This window comes from Alosa pseudoharengus, unplaced genomic scaffold (genome assembly GCF_046254945.1).
Source record: "Alosa pseudoharengus isolate Yale_2024_CS ecotype anadromous, Long Island Sound unplaced genomic scaffold, YU_APseudo_1.1 YU_APseudo_1.1_scf_4, whole genome shotgun sequence".
Lineage (NCBI taxonomy): Eukaryota > Metazoa > Chordata > Actinopteri > Clupeiformes > Clupeidae > Alosa > Alosa pseudoharengus.
In genome coordinates, this window is record NW_027468774.1 from 15,516,708 (window position 1) to 15,535,516 (window position 18,809).

The following is an 18,809-nucleotide window of genomic DNA, read 5'->3' on the forward strand; positions in this document are numbered from 1 at the left end:
AGGGGAGGAGAGGGGAGGAGAGGAGAGGAGAAGAGAGGAGAGGGGAGAAGAGAGGAGAGGGGAGGAGAGGAGAGGAAGAGAGGAGAAGAGAGGGGAGGAGAGGGGAGGAGAGGAGAAGAGAGGAGAGGAAGAGAGGGAAGGAGAGGAGAGGAGAGGAGAGGAGAGGGGAGGAGAGGAGAGGGGAGAAGAGAGGAGAGGAAGAGAGGGGAGGAGAGGAGAGGAGAGGGGAGAAGAGGGGAGGAGAAGAGAGGAAGAGAGAAGAAGAGAGGGGAGGAGAGGGGAGGAGAGGAGAAGAGAGGAGAGGGGAGAAGAGAGGAGAGGGGAGGAGAGGAAGAGAGGGGAGGAGAGGAGAAGAGAGGAGAGGGGAGGAGAGGGGGAGAGAGGAGAGGAGAAGAGAGGAGAAGAGAGGAGAGGAAGAGAGGAGAGGAAGAGAGGAGAGGGGAGGAGAAGAGAAGAGAGGGGAGGAGAGTGGAGGAGAGGAGAGGAGAAGAGAAGAGAAGACAGGGGAGGAGAGGGGAGGAGAGGAGAAGAGAAGAGAAGGGAGAAGAGGAGAGGGGAGGAGAGGAGAGGAGAGGAGAAGAGAAGAGAGGAGAGGAGCGGAGAGAAGAGGGGAGGAGAGGAAGAGAGGAGAAGAGAGGGGAGGAGAGGGGAGGAGAGGAAGAGAGGAGAGGAGAGGAGAGGGGAGAAGAGGAAGAGAGGAGAGGAAGGTGTAGCAGTCTGCAGGAGAGGGGAGGAGAGGGGAGGAGAAGAGAGGAAGAGAGGAGAAGAGAGGGGAGGAGAGGGGAGGAGAAGAGAGGAAGAGAGGAGAAGAGAGGGGAGGAGAGGAGAGGAGAGGAGAAGAGAGGAGAGGAGAGGAGAGGAGAGGAGAGGGGAGGAGAGGAGAGGGGGGAGGAGAGGAGAGGAAGAGAGGGGAGGAGAGGAGAGGAGAGGGGAGGAGAAGAGAGGAAGAGAGGAGAAGAGAGGGGAGGAGAGGAGAGGAGAAGAGAGGAGAGGGGAGAAGAGAGGAGAGGGGAGGAGAGGAGAGGAAGAGAGGAGAAGAGAGGGAGGAGAGGGGAGGAGAGGAGAAGAGAGGAGAGGAAGAGAGGGAAGGAGAGGAGAGGAGAGGAGAGGAGAGGGGAGGAGAGGAGAGGGGAGAAGAGAGGAGAGGAAGAGAGGGGAGGAGAGGAGAGGAGAGGGGAGAAGAGGGGAGGAGAAGAGAGGAAGAGAGAAGAAGAGAGGGGAGGAGAGGGGAGGAGAGGAGAAGAGAGGAGAGGGGAGAAGAGAGGAGAGGGGAGGAGAGGAAGAGAGGGGAGGAGAGGAGAAGAGAGGAGAGGGGAGGAGAGGGGGAGAGAGGAGAGGAGAAGAGAGGAGAGGAAGAGAGGAGAGGAAGAGAGGAGAGGAAGAGAGGAGAGGGGAGGAGAAGAGAAGAGAGGGGAGGAGAGTGGAGGAGAGGAGAGGAGAAGAGAAGAGAAGACAGGGGAGGAGAGGGGAGGAGAGGAGAAGAGAAGAGAAGGGAGAAGAGGAGAGGGGAGGAGAGGAGAGGAGAGGAGAAGAGAAGAGAGGAGAGGAGCGGAGAGAAGAGGGGAGGAGAGGAAGAGAGGAGAAGAGAGGGGAGGAGAGGGGAGGAGAGGAAGAGAGGAGAGGAGAGGGGAGAAGAGGAAGAGAGGAGAGGAGAGGGAGCCAGAGGCAGGGAGGGTGCGGTACACTACCCAAACACAATCTGTCATGTGTGTCAGGCACCACACCACACCACTGGAAACTTTCTTCCATCAAACAGGTTCCCATGTGAGGGCAATTGTACCAGTCTCTCCATTCAGTTACAAAATACAATGTTCTCTCAGGTGAGATTGAGGAATAAGCTGCCAGATAAATTCTACAGAAGCTATGTATTTGCTTGCTAGTACATGCTCCTGTTGAACTATTATTCACACACAAACAAACAAAAAACAAATCAAATTTGATTTCACATTTTCCGGAAATTTTGTTACATTTTAGTCTGTCAAGAGGAAATAAAATACTGCTATAGCTACAGCTTCAGGCCAAACCAGAAAGACAGAGATCCTAACCAGAGGGAGGAGAACTAATCAGCACAGCTTGAGCAGGGACTTCTCTATCATACCTATTATATACTGTAGATGCATATATATGGGACATTACACAAGTAATATGCAACTATAGTACAGTATTCCTTCTGGTATGTTATTTGGACCTGGTATTCAACTGACAGCCACACGCGAGATGGATTTTTTCCCCTCACACCTCTCCATTTCATTCATAGGTCCATGAGGGAGGCCATTCTATCTGACGTCCCTCTCCCTGGATTTCTCTGGTCTCAAATAACAGCAATTTGAGAGGTAATTTGGGTCTACTGTATGTCTCCACGTAAAGATATAAGAGGCAATTCGATAGCATGACTGTTTCCTGTGGAGGATTCAAAGGCTTCCACTCTGATGGCTTCATCTAATTGCCAAGTGGCAATTCTAAAAATGAGAGCATTTTCACCCAATTACAGAAATAATATCTACTTTTTTTGAGAACTGTTGTCACGGTGACTGTTACCCTCAACAACAAATACCGTGGTTACCAAAGGCTGGGTGGCCTCACTGAAAGGGCTCAGGACGCTAATATGAGTTAATGCGCGAGATACTCTGTGGGGAGATACAGAGATCACAGTAGGAACTTTAATCAGCTCTTCAGCTTGGGGGCTCTGCTCAAGCATCTGAGCCCAGCCCTTCCATTTTTTATTTCTCCCATGATCCTCTCTGGTGACAGGCAAATGCAATCAGCGTGAGTCATAGCGGCAGCTGTCCTATACAGGCCATCGGCAGCTGTGCCCAATCGCTCTGTCTGTCTCTCGGACTTGCTGTCTGGGCTAACAAGCAGCAAGTACATACTGTAACTGTACTGTAAAGAAAGGTTGAACAAGCATCAGGAACGTCAGATTACTAATATTTTGGCCTGGAATTTGACTAGTAAGAATGGCATTTCAGATATCTGAAATTGTGATTGAAACTAGTACAACTCTTACACATATCAATTACATTTGAGATTTCTTTCATAACTAGTCATAATTGATTTTGTCTAATCAAAATATAATTTCTACATGTGTAAATGCATATTGTAATATATAAAAATTGTTTTACAGATCTCATAAATAAACATTAGACATTGTCAAAATCACATTAAAGTGAAAAATGATGTGCTACAGTACATGTTGCAGTGCAGCATTTTTGGCTGGAATTGGAATGAATCAGAGTTTGCCATCAGAAACGAAGAAATACATGCTGTCACTCCACACATGCCCCAACACACTGTCAGTGTGCCACCTAACCTTCTTTAGCCTTTCCATAATGACAGAGAGAACACACTCACTCAGTGATGCTCTCCCTCTCTCCCTCCCGCACATGCATGCATGCACACACACACACACACACACACACACACACACACACACACACACACACACACACACACATTCACACTTACAGGGAGGACTAAGCTCATGGCCACAAGGAAATAAACAATCTGGGCAGGAAGAACAGCAACAAATGTTCCCATTCCATGCATCACTTTTTCCTCTGCAACTCTGCTCTGTACAAGCGTGCATTTCCGTGTGAATGAGCCAAAAGTGAAAGTATTTACACATCACCAGAGGAAACATGCACAAGCCATCTTATGCTGCAATGATGCATACAGAGACATTTATGACTATGGCACCTACACCACACCTGGCAAAACACTACAAGTGCTCTCTCTCTCTCTCTCTCTCTCTCCCTATGTCTGTCTCTCTCTCTGTGTGTGTGTGTGTGTGTGTGTGTGTGTGTCTCTCTCTCTGTTTGTGTCTGTGTGTGTGTGTGTGTGTGTGTGTGTGTGTGGTGTGTGTGCGTGTGTGTGTGTGTGTGTGTGTCTCTCTCTGTTTGTGTGTGTGTGTGTGTGTGTGTGTGCATGCTATTTTGACTCACTATTAATACCCTATGCTCCTGTGTGCCAGTGGAGTATGCAGGAGAAAGAAGATCCCTGCTATTCCTAAGACAAACTCACTGGCTCACACATACACACCAAAATATACTGTTACATACTGCATGCTGCTAAGGCACTGCACATGTGCTCATTCTCATGTTTATCCTTACGGTAAGAATGAACTGAACAACTCTCTCTCTCTCTCTCTCTCTGGGAGAGAGAGAGAGAGAGAAAGAGCAATATTTTGATGCCACAGTAATAGAATAGACAGATTTGAATATATCATGAGAGTTGTAATCACCTGTAGGTTAGTAATGCAATGTGAAACCTTTGGTGTAGATGAAATTCCATATGTCCGCTACGCCAATGACAATTACACTTTTCACGTATCAACTTTGGGGCCTTCCACAGTATGACCGAGGTAGAATTATATTTTCAGTGCAAACACTTTGGGCACTAAGGGCTGCAACTCCTCTGCAGGATAAATATCCTTAGGATTTTTATTCAGTCATTCAAACATTATTAGGGTAAGTTTTCAGGCTATGTTTTCAATGGTAATCCCTTGTCAGTCAATAGTGAAAGTAATTAACTGTAGAACTGTTTTGTCATTGACTATGAGACCACGGTGAAGTACAGTAAGTTTCACTTACTTGCCTATGAGTTCAAATAATAGACGAGTGCAGATGCATGTAGGCTATACTATGCTAGTCACAAAAAGGTTTTAGTGAAGGAAGGTTTAGTGGAATCCCTGTTCCATCTGGTCTGGCGTGCAAACAGATTCCTTCAAATGCGCTGCTGACTATGAAAATACCAGTAGCCTACGCTGTTTGAAGTTGCACTGCTTGCTGTTAAAGGGAATCATAGACGTAGCAAGTTGCTACCGAGAAAATCAGCCATGCAACTTCAAGAACAGCGGCCCGACAAATCTCACAGGAATCGTGAATCGACCTTGTCAGTAGATATAGCTCTTTGGAGATTTTGCCTGTTGTTATTCCTTCACCTCCACAACAAAAGCATTTTCATTGTGTACAGAGGGGATAAGTCACGAGAAGTTGGAAATGGGCCCATCTATCGAGAATGTATTACCCATAATGAATGCAAGAAGGACATATGAGTTATAGAATAGAGTCAATATTGTGACAGCTGAGGGTGTAATAAATGGAAGTGGGAGTTGAATAATAAGCTTAAAGATAAGAATATAACTTCCACAATCACAAAAGGTGTGCATTTACTGGCACATATATCTAATGTTTTCCATTGGATATGAAAATGGCTCCTAGGTAAAAACTAAAATGACCTGGTAAACCAGCTGATGGCTATCTGGACACACCCGATCCCCTGTGCCAATCTGTGAGTGGACCACGCAGCAAATTGCATCTGTTCAAGGGGCATCACGCATCTGTGAAATGTTGAGCCTGTTAAACATCTCCTCTGGCCCTTCCAATAAGTGGGCTAAGTATGAGGGTGTGCAGGAGTCTATATTTGAATCAAGAAAAGATTTGCGATATCATATTATGTCCTTTCTAAAAGAAACAACTGCTGGCCTCTTTTCGGAGGGAACTGCCTCCAGTCAAGCGTTGTCAACAGGGTGTTCCATCAGATTTGATTAATATAGCCTCATTTCTCCAAGATTCTTTGTGTCCTGTGTTAATTTCCACCAAAACACACCAGAGCATCACACTTCCTCCACCATGCTAGACAGATGGAGTCAAACACTCCTCCAGTATTTGATCTGCCCCTCACAAATATTCTTTATGATCTGAACACAAACTAGTCTGTCCATAACACTTTTTTCTAGTCTTACTCTGTTGACTGTGTTCTTTTGCCCATCTTAATCATTTCTTTTTATTGACCAGTCTATGGCTTTTTCTGTTAGACTCGAGCTAGAAGTCCAGCATCCTAAAGTGACCTCTTCTGACATTGATACTGATGTTTTGTGGTTACTATACAATACAACATTGAACTATAGGCTACTATACAACATACTATAGTATACAATGCAGGACCTGCGATGCGTCTGTTTCTCCAACGGACTTATCCTCTTGCTGAGTTGTGCACTGGGGCCTCCCTCTGCCATTGTGACAATGTGAATGAGCACATTTGTCTTCAGTGTACCCTTGAGCGTGACTATTTTGGGTAGAGGGGGTCAGAGAGGTGATACAGCACATAGCTCTCCCCATCACACGTGTCTGCTTGCACGCACGTCCACAATTATAGGTCACTCACCTGTGACCTTCACTGGCAAATGGCCAAACTATAGCAGAGTTTTACTCTGTGTCCAGAGGCTGTAGAGCAGGGAGGGTGCTGATGAGAGGACATGTGTGCAGGAGGAGGCAGGGTGGGTACAGAGGGTATTCGTTGGGCAGGAGGGGCGCCATAGCCAGAGTGGGTGAGGTGGGTGGGGTGGGGTGTGGTGATTATGCTGTAACTGAGAGGCTGCACTTCCTGGCAAAGGATCTGACTGTGGGTGTGTTTGGGTTGACACCATGTCTGTCGCCCCGCCAACCGCTGAACATGCTCTGGTGAGTGTAAGATGCAAAAGCTGATCAAATCAGACTGGCACATAATATGCACCACTGGTTCTGTTAAAGGGACACCAGGCAAGCTTGATGCTTTTTCTCTATGAAACTCCCCCTCGCGCGGTCTGAAGCTCTTTTCCTTTTATTTGCATCTTCCGTCAAGGGTTTTCGCTGCTTCTTCACTAGCTCAGCCATTATACACACGTTTGCAACAATCTCTAGCGTTTCCTTAGCCTGCCTCTGTGCTGTATGCAGGATGTAAACTGATCCTGCTTTGGTCGGCAGGTAGGATACACCGAACTTGCAAGTGAGATATTCTTCTTACAGGCAGTAGGGGCGGGCGAGAGAGTCTTCATTCGCCCTGTAATGAGTCATTTAACCATATACCAACTTACGAAGATGATTAATTAACACGAAAACGTTGCCTGGTGTCCCTTTAATAGGCAAATAAAAGTCATACTGTATGTATACCAAAACTTATTGGACTAACTTACTGGACTAAAAAGGACACTTACATAAAAAAGGCTAAGGGATCGAAAGGGATAGAAGCAGCACAGTAAGGCTGATGTGTGTGTGTGTGTGTGTGTGTGTGTGTGTGTGTGTGTGTGTGTGTGTGTGTGTGTGTGTGTGTGTGTGTGTGTGTGTGTGTGTGTGTGTGTGTGTGCACGCGCGTGTGGGCCATAGTGAGGGCCACTTCAGCACTAAGCACAGCTAGTAGCCTCACTCATCAGATGTGCTGCTGTGAACCACACAGGGTGTGTCTGTGCACATCTGTCTTCTCGTCACCAGCCCTTTTAAAGCACAAATCACAAGATTTTGCATTATCAAATATACATATAATATTTTAATAATTTAATAGTGAACCATAATTGTGAATTATACCTGACTTAAAAGAGAGATAAACAACATTTCTGTGTGTTCTGGCTTATTTTTTGATTATTATATTATATTATAGGTATGAAGACCTATTGTCAGTTGCTTTTTGCTCTATTTTTCAGTAAAGGTGCACTTACACTTTGTGTGTCTGGAGAATCAAATAATAACACTTGACCATTGTGATATTCAATAATGTCCATTGTGACTTCCAGAGCACTTTTCCTAACAGTACAAAGTGAAATCAGTAAGCTTGATGTACAAGGACCTAATATCCCAGAGAATGCTTAGCTTGGTTAGTTTAGCTCTCTCTCATTTCTTTTGCATCCTTTAAGACCTAAAAACAAGCATTGAGCTGTAGCATCTGTCACTCATTTGCAGAAAAAATATGTTTTCAACTTCAGAAGTACTCTCAAGAATCTTCTTATTATTGATCTCTAACAATATTCCACAACTAACTGTGGTACAGCAGGCATATGAGAGGATGTAAACTCCATTAGTCCATTAGGCCCATCAACCTACACATACATCTAGACATGAATAAATATAAATTAAAGCCATTAACATCTCTAAAGTAATATCAAATAAGAAGAAACATGCTGAACGAAGTACTAGGGAATCTACATACCAGCAGTCCCCCGGCCTGTTATCAGCATTGATTTATAATTCTGTGTGGAGTGTGTTTTGCCATGCCCTGGCTGTTGCCAAGGTATCGTGTGAGAACCTTCGCAACCCATGTTTAATTATAAAGCATCACTGTCAGTGGCCTGCCTTGTGCTGAGATATGAAAGAATGCAGCCACGGCTATTCTCAGGCAACAGCGGAAATGCTAACACCTGTCCTTCAAAATCAACTGCCCCTTACAGATATGCATGTCTACATACATAGAGCATACAAGCGCACGCACACACACACACACACACACACACACACACACACACACACACACACACACACACACACACACACACACACACACACTTAAATACTCACAGTTCACAATACGTATGATCACATGCCCGCTCAGGCACAAACCACATTCACTTACACACACACACACACGCACACACACACACGCACACACACATACATATGCACGCACACACAATTATGCCCACCCAGAAGCAGTGTGAACTTGACACCTTTCAGAAACTGCAATAAATAGAATCAGAGAGTATGGCCACAAAGTGTCACAGAAAATGAGGTCAGAGTGCACACATGACCAACGTGGATACAGAATTTCCCCCAGCTCTCTTATGCTGACCTCACACACAAACACACACACACACACACACACACACACACACATACACTCACTCACTCACTCTCTCTCTCTCTCTCTCTCTCTCTCTCTCTCACACACACACACACACACACACACACAGACACTCTCATCACCATCTATCAATCTTCTGTCAACTGTGCGTCTATCTTGTCTCCAAATGGTGTATGTCTATTTTCACATTCTTCTCCTCCCCTTCTCTCTCTCTTTCTTTCTTTCTTTCTTTCTTTCTTTCTTTCTTTCTCTCTCTCTCTCTCTCTCTCTCTCTCTCTCACACGCACACACATACACACACACACACACACCCCAGCATCTTACATGCATACCTCTCAGACTCACATACTGACTGCATTCTAGCACACAGCCCTAAAACATGGAGCCTCAATGACAGAAATGGGTTGTCAGGGGATCAGAGGGGTCAAGAGGTAGTGTCTATTTGGGAGGGTTCAAACGTACACTGGGTGGGACAACCCACAACGTTATAGCTTATGTAACGAAACTCAGACGGAGGGTCAAACAGTTGCCTCCCCTGCTGTGGTGAATCCTGGCATGGCGCTGAGTTGACCTAGGGGCAATAGGGTGGGTACTGCTCAGGGTGGGGGCACCTACGGTTGCTGGCACATCCTCTGGATGCCTCTCACAGGACCCGATGCCCCGCTGTCGGCATGCCTACTGACCTTAATCAGGTCTAATGTTGACTTTAGTTGCTAATTTTGAAGTCAACCATTTTCCTATAATGTAAATTCGAATGTTCAGAAAATGAGCCGTACAAAGACAAATGGGCTTGGGAAATGACCTTAGACCATGATTCAAACTTGGTCACCGTCAGGACTAGGCCCATATAAGGTGTTGGGCCTCAGTTCTATGGTCAATAGTATCCATGATATTTACAGTTACACGGAAATGAATCCAGATCCGTAATATTCACACATCCATGCAAATAATAATGCTCTCTCTCTCTCTCTCTCTTTCTCTCTCTCTCTCTCATACACACACACACACACACACACACACACACACACACACACGCTCAGGGGCCTGCAGACGTAGGTGCGCATGTGGCCTGTGGCACGCAGCAGGGATCCTGTTTTACTGGTGTGATTTATGAATGCCCTGTGCATCTGATAGCATTTCTGTTGAATGCTTGTGCTGAAACCTGCAGCCAGGGCAGACATTCCAGAGGACGATGTGAAAATGAGACAACTGCCTGGCAACAACAACAACACACACACACACACACACACACACACACACACACACACACACACACACATACACACACAAACGGTAATAAAAAACATATCGGTCCAAACCAGTCATTTCTATTAATGGCAAAACATTTTTTTTTTTTTAAATCAGAAGTCATTCTCTGTTTTCTAAGATTCTGAAGCATAGGAAATAAGTCAATGGAGATATTTCTCCTTGTGTCTGTTTCATTAAGTTGGGGTCCATGGTGGTGCAGTGGACCGATGGTGTCATAGTTCCAATGATGTCACATTCAGTGGTGTCATATGAGGGTGTTGTGATGTGAGCCTACCACTGCCATAGGTTAAAATAACAATGTCATATATATCCATAACATTGGCTTACATGTGGCAAAAAGTTATGTAAAAAGTAATGCATCATAACATTTAATCATCTAATAATAATCCTGTGCAATGTACAGTATTATCCATACAATCTCCAGAAAGTACCGTATGAATTAGGCAAAGTGCGGACAGTCAGACCTCTCATATTTGCATTCTGACTCTTGGTCATGGTATGAAATTTGAATCTATTCTGGCTATTTTCATTCATGATGGTGTCCTCATGAGATGTTCATGATGATCATGACAATACATTATGAAAGCAAATAGATTGCTGGCGACTGCTGATGTGATTTAGACCCTCACTATTTAGATTTAGATTCATAAACATTTTGCATTCACAAGCATTTAACCAATTTAAACAATGTGTAAAGGTTTTGGTAATTACCACAATCGTGTATAACCCAACGTAACCTTGCCATTCTGTTTTACTTAAGTCTGACCACACATTTTGAGTTTGACACTATTTCTGAGCAGAAAGTTAAAAAAAATACCATGTCATTTTGACTACTTTTCCAGAGATTACTGCATTCAGAAATGACTGGTCACTAAGCTTGAGTAAATTCTGCATATTTTCTGCACATTTCACCTAAGAATTTGATTAGAATAATGTTAATTTAGTTCACAGAGAAACTTAATGGCACTCTCACCATCTACATAGAAGTCCAAAGCCTTAATGAGTGACTATTTCTCTGTCCGCCATCTCAAACTCCATTGAGTCAACAGTGTTTGTTTTGATGCACCAAATGAGCTGAATGACTGAGGGAGAGCTAAGTCCATTAGTGAGGCTATCTTTGCCCCTTTACCTAATAACACAGAGACGTAGAGAGAGGAATCAACAAGTTGGGCCAGGCACAACCCTTGCCATGGGTTCAATCCCAGTGTCCCTCACCACCATTACCAAATGGATATTCATTTGTGCATTGGCCACCTCCTGGTGACGTCTCTGAGCTCACTACTAATTAAGCTGTGCCTCTGCTTGCTGCCTGCTTGCATGCCTGCTGCATGGATGAGCGAACGCTCCAGGCATAGCCCTGGAGAGCTGAGAAGCATTGGCATGGGCAGGTGTTTTTCTTGACACGCCCCAGCCCCTGGGAGCCCATGGTAACAGGTGGATGAGCTTACCACTGTGCAATGAAGGGGGGATGTGTGTGTGTGTGTGTGTGTGTGGGGGGGGGGGCTGATTGGAACCGACTACACTCCCATTCCCTGTTAGCTTTTGCTGGGTTTTTTTTTTTCAATAAGCAGTATCAATGGCATCACACATTTTGAGCTGTGGAGTTTCCAATTGGTTGGGGCCACCTTTGAAACTGTCAAAATCTCTCCCCCAGCCAAGGTGAACCTCTGTGGGCTCGGCTTACACCCGCTCTCATGGTAGTACCATTAGCCAGGCATGGCAGACATTACAGCAGACTGGACTATAAAAAGACTGAAAAGGGAGCGGGGTCCAGGGAGAGAGAAGAAGGGATAACTCTCTCTCCCTCTCTCTGCTTCTCTCTCTCTTCTCCCTCTCTCTTTCTTCCTCCCACTTTCTCTCATGATCCCTGTCTATTTCTCTCTTCACTTACATGTAAAATATCTGTCCCTTTGATAAAATAAAAGTACTGCCACTGTGTAAAATAGTCTGATATCATTTTATCCCACAAACACAAATATGCACAGACATTTACATATGACAACACTTGTCAGTGCACTCTGTACACAAGTGTTTGCAAAGTGGTTTGAGAGCTTTGTGAGTAGACTTTATGTCTTCATCTAAACTTCCCTTCCCTGGCCAAGAACCATGATGGGTTATATACACCCCATTTTGGGAACAGAAATATGTGTATGTGTTAAGCATGCATTACTGTTTGTGTGTCTGTAATTGTCTGTGAGCAAGAACAACTAGTGACTTGGAAGAGAGATAGTGTTTTAGTGGTGTTATGTTTGATATCTCATAGTTCTATATCGAGCTCTTAGCTAACCTTACAACCATGCACTTTGAGTAGGCAGATGACACACCCTGTTTATGTCCTCTTCTGATGCACTCATGATGTGTTCCTTTGTAAAAGTTATTTTTAGGCGCTCTATATTTTCTCTATTTTTCTCTTGTCCTTTTTTCATGTACAGCAGGTACTGCAGATAATGTGTTTCCTCACAGAAAACATTCACAGATGTAAGAAATAATTTCCTTAACTTGTTGCATTCTGTCTGTGAGAAACAATTTTTTGACAGTAGCCCATGAAGGGCGTTGTCGACTCCCTGACTGACTCCCAGCCCCCCACCCTTACAGTAACTAGCTAATGAGAAAAAGGAGAGTCTGGATCCTGTCATGACCATGATGGTGACCGACCTTACTATAGGCACAAATGGTTCAAGTCATTACTTAAAGCAACCCCAAAGAGTTTTTTGTAACTTAAAATAATGTTTCCAAAATTGTTTTAGTGGTTCATCAACTTGTAACAGGGTGAACGGCACTTCTGCATTCGCTTCGCAGCCCTCTATCAGCTATAACCGCACTATGTAAGTTTGCCAGATCGGGTAGCGGATCTGTAGTTCGATGGAATGAGACATAAGAAACTACAAATTTGACTTGCGTTTGATGTCGCAATACATCGTACTTTCATAAATCATGCAACATATTCTACCTTGTCTGTGGACATTGTTATTTGCAAAGCCGGTGCTGGATAAACAAATAGCGTGCTTGTGACAGAGGGAAAGTTCTTTGGTGTTGCTTTAAGAAATCCTCTACCACACTGCCACAAGCACAGCCTTTCACCTCATTGCAAACTCATTATATTGCTTTGTGGCCAATTCATTGCAAGTCCTACAGCAATATACAGGTTTACACAGGTTTACAGGTTAGGCTTTAGCATGGGACATCTGTGAGAGATTACAAACACATCAGAGTCTGTAAGTCACTTGGGAGTGAGAGACTTCTGATGGCGAGATGTTCCAAACATTCTGGGGATGTCAGTGGAAGGTTTTGTTCGTTTTTGGCACAGGTATGCGACTTTCTAAAGTTGTATGAGGAATGCTGTGCCCGGCCCTGAGGTGGAATCTGTATGTACTTTAAACAGCATGGAAAAATCACACACTCAGCAAGAACTATGCATGGAACATGCAGATGTGTGGGTCCGCGCATAGTACACACGCACAGTACCCGCACAGATACTGTACACACAGTACACACACACAGAACCCACATAGATACACACAGTACACACACACAGAACCCACATAGATACACACAGTACACACACACAGAACCCACATAGATACACACAGTACACACACACAGAACCCACATAGATACACACAGTACACACACACAGTCCCCACACAGTACACACGCACAGTGCCCACACAGATACACACAGTACACACACACAGAACCCACACAGTACACACACAGACACACACAGGCATATGGAACTGTGGGCACACACTTCTGCAGAACTACACAGCCATAAATGAATGACTCCTTTAAAGTACTTCAGGACATAAAAGAAACAGTGTTTCATTTAATGACATCAAATACACTTTTCATCTACTTATCCACACAGATACTTATGAACATGCATACAGATCAATACACACACACACACACACACACACACACACACACACACACACACACACACACACACACACACCCTGCTATGCCTTACCTGGTATATCATGACTTTGAAGTTCTTCCTGCGGAGCAGCTCGTGCTCGTTGCTCTCCAGCTTCTTGATCTGGCCGGCCTGCCTCTCCAGCTCGCCACGGACGCTCTTCACGTTGGTGTTGACCTTGCGCAGCTTGTCCAGCATCTTGTTGACGGTGTTGCTGGTGCCGGTGTGGTTCTTGGCCAGCTTGGTGAGCTCGCCCTGAATGCAGCTCACGTTCTTCTCCATGCCCGTCTGACGGGCCTCCAGGGTCTCCTGCGTCTGCTGGATCTGGTCCACCACACCGATGATCTTGTCCAGCAGGGCCAGCACCATGATCCCGTTGTTGTCGGCCTCTTCGCCTTTGTCCTGGTCGCCGACCGAGCCCAGGGCCAGTTTCACCTCCACGGACGGGTCGTCCTCATCGCTGTCGCTGTCGGCGGGCACTGCGACGGCAGGCTTGGGACTGGCACTGGGCCCTTTCTTGACCGGCATGACCGCGGGCTTTACGGTGGGTTTCACGGCAGGTATAACCAGGGAGTCCCCTGATTCCTCCTCATCCTCCTCCTCTTCATCTTCGTCACTGTCAGCGGGCACTGCAATGGCATGTGTGGTGGTGGTTGCGAAGGCAGCACTGGGCTTCTTCTTGACAGGCGTGATGGCGGGTTTCACCGCGGCTCTCACCAAGGGGACCTCCTCCTCCTCGTCGGAGGCCTCGGTGAGGGCAACACGTTCCAGCTTCAGGCTCAGGTCAGCCATGGGCAGAGTGTCAAATGGGTGATCCTGTCGAATGCGTAGAAGACACGCGCTCGCTCGCCTGCTCACACACGCTCGAACGCCAACCAATACGTGCACTCACACAGCAAGCGTGTGTGAACAGTCGTGGTGAGTAAAAATAATGTCCTAAAAAAAGAGATGGTGGTGTGGGAGGGGGAGGTGGGGGTGAAAGTCTGTCGTCCCACAAGCTGATCCTGATCAGATTCAGTTGTGTCGTTGTTGTCCCCCGTCGCTGTAGACAATGCCCAAAGTCCTCTTTGGTTGTGGCGATATGTCACTTGCCACTTGCCACTCTCCCCTCTTCGGCGTTCTACCTCTCCTGTCTGACGACCCCTCTCTCTCACACAAACTCACTTCCCCTCTCCCTCCCTCTCTCTATCTCTCTCTCTCTCTCTCTCTGTCTGTCCCAGGACACTGGCAGGCAATGGCAGGCAGGCGACTCACAGCCCCAATATGTGTGTGTGGGAGTGTGTGGGAGTGTGTGGGTGTGTTGGGGTGGGGGTGGTGGTGGGGGGGTTGTGCATGTCTGTCTGAGGTCAGCTGCCAGAGCTGGGAGTAATGCCGGCCAGTCAGACTTTCCCTTTCCAGCCCCTCGTCCCACCCCCTCCCAAAAAAGCTCTCTCAGGTTCATCCCCTTCCTCTCTCCTGCACACACACACACACACACACACACAAAGTACATAAACACAAACAAAGTACATAAACAAAACACACATAAACAAAACACACACACATACATGCATGCACATACAGACACGCCTGCATGCACAGACACACACACACACACACTCACACACACACACAAACGCATAGGCATGAAAATCCAAATAAGTTGTATCACATTCATGGATCTATTCATAGATCTTTTATTGGGATACACTGAGTGTATATGTATTGGATCTGCGGTCTCCAGCAGATCAAAGTATCACTATCAGTGTCAAGTCCAGAGAGAGAGAGAGTGGGAGAGAGAAATGAGATAGAGAGGGTGAGAGAGAGAGAGAGAGAGAGAGAGAGAGAGAGAATATACAGACAGACAGACAGAGACAAGTACAAGGTAATAGAGTCAGTGAAACAAATCCAAAAGTCAAGGAATGGGATCCACACTGTCCTACTGTATTAAATTAAATGTATTGGATTATAGGGCCATACTGAGCACAAACATAAGGAACTATCATTACTGTAACATCTATCATTATCTACATCTGTCTTCAGTTGTATAATGCTGCGGTTTGCAAGGCAGCCACTAGAGGGAGATGAGTTGCCCATAACTAACTCTCAGTTTTTTGTTTTCTCAGACTTTTAAAGGGACACCAGGCAAGCCTGATGCTTTTTCTCTACGAAACTCCCCCTCTCTCGGTCTGAAGCTCTTTTCCTTTTCTTTGCGTCTTCCGTCAAGGGTTTTCGCTGCTTCTTCGCCGGCTCTGCCATTATACACACGTTTGCAACAATCTCTAGCATTTCGTTAGCCTGCCTCTGTGCTGTAAATTGATCCTGCTTCAGTCGGCGGGTAGGATACACCGAACTTGCAAGTGGGATATTCTTCCTACAGGCAGTAGGGGCGGGCGAGAGAGCCTTCATTCGCCCAGTAATGAGTCATTTAACCATATACCGACTTACGAAGATGATTAATTAAAGCAACACCAAAGAACTTTTCATCTGTCGCACGGACTATTTGTCTCTCCAGCACCGGCTTTGCAAATAACAATGTCCACAGACAAGGTAGAATAAGTTGCATGATTTTATGAAAGTACGATGTATTGCGACATCAGATGCAAGTCAAATTTGTAGTTTCTCATGTCTTATTCCATCGAACTACAGATCCGCTACCCGATGCAGCAAACTTACATAGTGCGGTAATAGCCGATAGAGGGCCGCGAAGCGAATGCAGAAAGTGCCGTTCACCATGTTACGAGTTGATGAACCACTGAAACGATTTTGGAAACATTATTTTAAGGTACAAAAAACTCTTTGGTGTTGCTTTAACACGAAAACGTTGCCTGGTGTCCCTTGTGTGTCTTGTGTCTTGCTCAGCTGATATTTGAGCGGAAACAGCCCAAACAAATTACACCCCTCTCCCCTATGCTCCTTAAGCAGTCTGCTGATTGGTTGAGATTGTTTACAGTCAATCCATGCCTATTTGTGAAACCCAAACTACAGTACGTATGAGGAAGTGCACACAACAACAACGGGCCATGAGGAGCAATTTGATGAATTTTACAAAAAGTGTACTGAATTAGAGTTGTGGACCCCCACCCTTATAAATCAACTGACATGAAAAACTTCTCCCTTAGCCCCATATGTTAGATTAATTAAGTCAGGAATACAGAGCAGGGTAACAGAAATGTGCAAATAGGGGACTTGCTTTAGGAGATACTTATAGAGGCAGGTGTGTGACATGTACAAACTGAGCACTGATTGAACAATGAGTCTTAACATGAGTTTGCCTACCTAAACTACCACCTAACAAGAAAAATATGCACACAAACACACACACGCACACACACACACACACACACACACACACACACACACACACACACACACACACACACACACACACACAAACACACACACACACACAGTTCAGTTCCAAATATACACTCTGTTTCATTACAGACTCTATGAGAAATTCCTCAGCCCATAACTGAAAAGTCTGAAATCTCACAATGAGCCAAGAGGCCTCACAAGAGCCTGTTGCTGTGGCTTAGGCTAATGGGGAAGTTATGTTTTTGGTGGGAGCCATGTAAAATATCTACATTAATAATAACTCACATTCAGTTAATCTCACAATCTCATTTTTGGTAAGGTAGGGGAGACCGGGGCTGGTTGTCTCACGGGTTGGTTGTCACATTGCTTATTCCAGGCACACTAGGTGATGCTGTGGTAAAATTTTGATATCAAACTGTTACCCTTTGATAGCTTACTCATTTGCACTAGGAATTTTGCTGAGCAGACACACAGCATTGAGGTGAGGAGACAATTTTTAAATTTCATGGGTCAGAGTAAATTTTCATGTTGGTGTTGTTTTTGTATTGAGAGCTTGTAGGATATTAGTAGTTCAAAAACAAAACACTCATTAAAAAGCCAAAGGTAGTAGCTTTATTTTGAGTCATATTTTAGCTATCAAGTTAAAGCCATGTGGCAGCTAGGTTAACATCTTTGTCAAGAGGTCAGTTGGGGATGGTTGTCACATAGCTTGTGGGGTTGGTTGTCACATGGGTTTGTTGTCACTGAGACACAGTTGTCACTGTGTTTGCAACTTTGTTTGCAACTTACATGATAATAAAGAGGTTTTAGCACGGAAAATGATTTCATTTTATTTCTCAACACAGTAGACAATTCAAGTAACTGATCACCTCCTTTAATCCCATTGTTTTAACATAAGGGGCATTGATGACAACTATCATAGGGGTGGTATTCATATTAAAACTTATTTGCAGTTTCTAGCTTAAAAAACTAAAAAGTTACACATCATTTTTTAAAATCCCATTTTATCACTGAAATCCCATTGAAACTCTATAGGGACAACCAACCCCATACCCTGTGACAACCAACCCCGTGATGGGGTTGATTGTCACATTGTGTCAGAGTGTCTTTGATGGTTAATTGCTCCCTGTTACAATACATTCTAAAAGTAAAAATTATACACATTTAAAGCCAAGACCCCAAGCTTTCATTTCATGTAGGAATTACTGCTGAAAGAGTTTTTGAAGATGAGCAATTCATGCATGAGTAAAAATTGTGACAACCAACCCCGGTCTCCCCTATTGCTATTTGGAATGCTTTCAGGCTACTCTAAAAAATAGACTTATCAACTACAATGGCCTAGATAGTCAGTTGTAGGCCTCAGCTAGAGGTAGCACTTGATGCTCTGTGCAACTGAAATGCTTAACTGATGTTTACACTGAACATTTCATGTATACAGTAGGCTACCGCTGTGAAAATGATTGATTGCGTTATATTTATAAGACAGAGTTGCCTTGAAACATGCCAGTGCTGCAGAGCAAATTATGACGCAACACAGGAAATGGCACAACCACATAACTTGCAATGTTCAGCATAGCCTAATGTGGCTAAAAGGTGATGACTGCTGCTGATGACTCAGTTGCAGGGAAATCAATTAAAGGGGAAACCAGACCCACCATAATAAATAGCCTACTTAGTCTTAGTCCTAATATATAGGCTAATTATGAAATGTAATATT

General features: G+C 44.9%; 1 protein-coding gene across 1 annotated transcript in view; it reads right to left on the reverse strand.

Moving 5' to 3' along the window:
* cavin1a (caveolae associated protein 1a) overlaps nucleotides 1-14,992 on the reverse strand; it is a 23,746-nt gene extending 8,754 nt beyond the window's left edge. The window contains exon 1 of the mRNA XM_076264976.1: nucleotides 13,850-14,992. Within this exon, the coding sequence (XP_076121091.1) occupies nucleotides 13,850-14,587 (738 nt within the window). The 5' untranslated portion in view covers nucleotides 14,588-14,992. The remainder of the gene's footprint in view (nucleotides 1-13,849) is intronic.
* Between the last annotated feature and the right edge of the window lie 3,817 nt (nucleotides 14,993-18,809).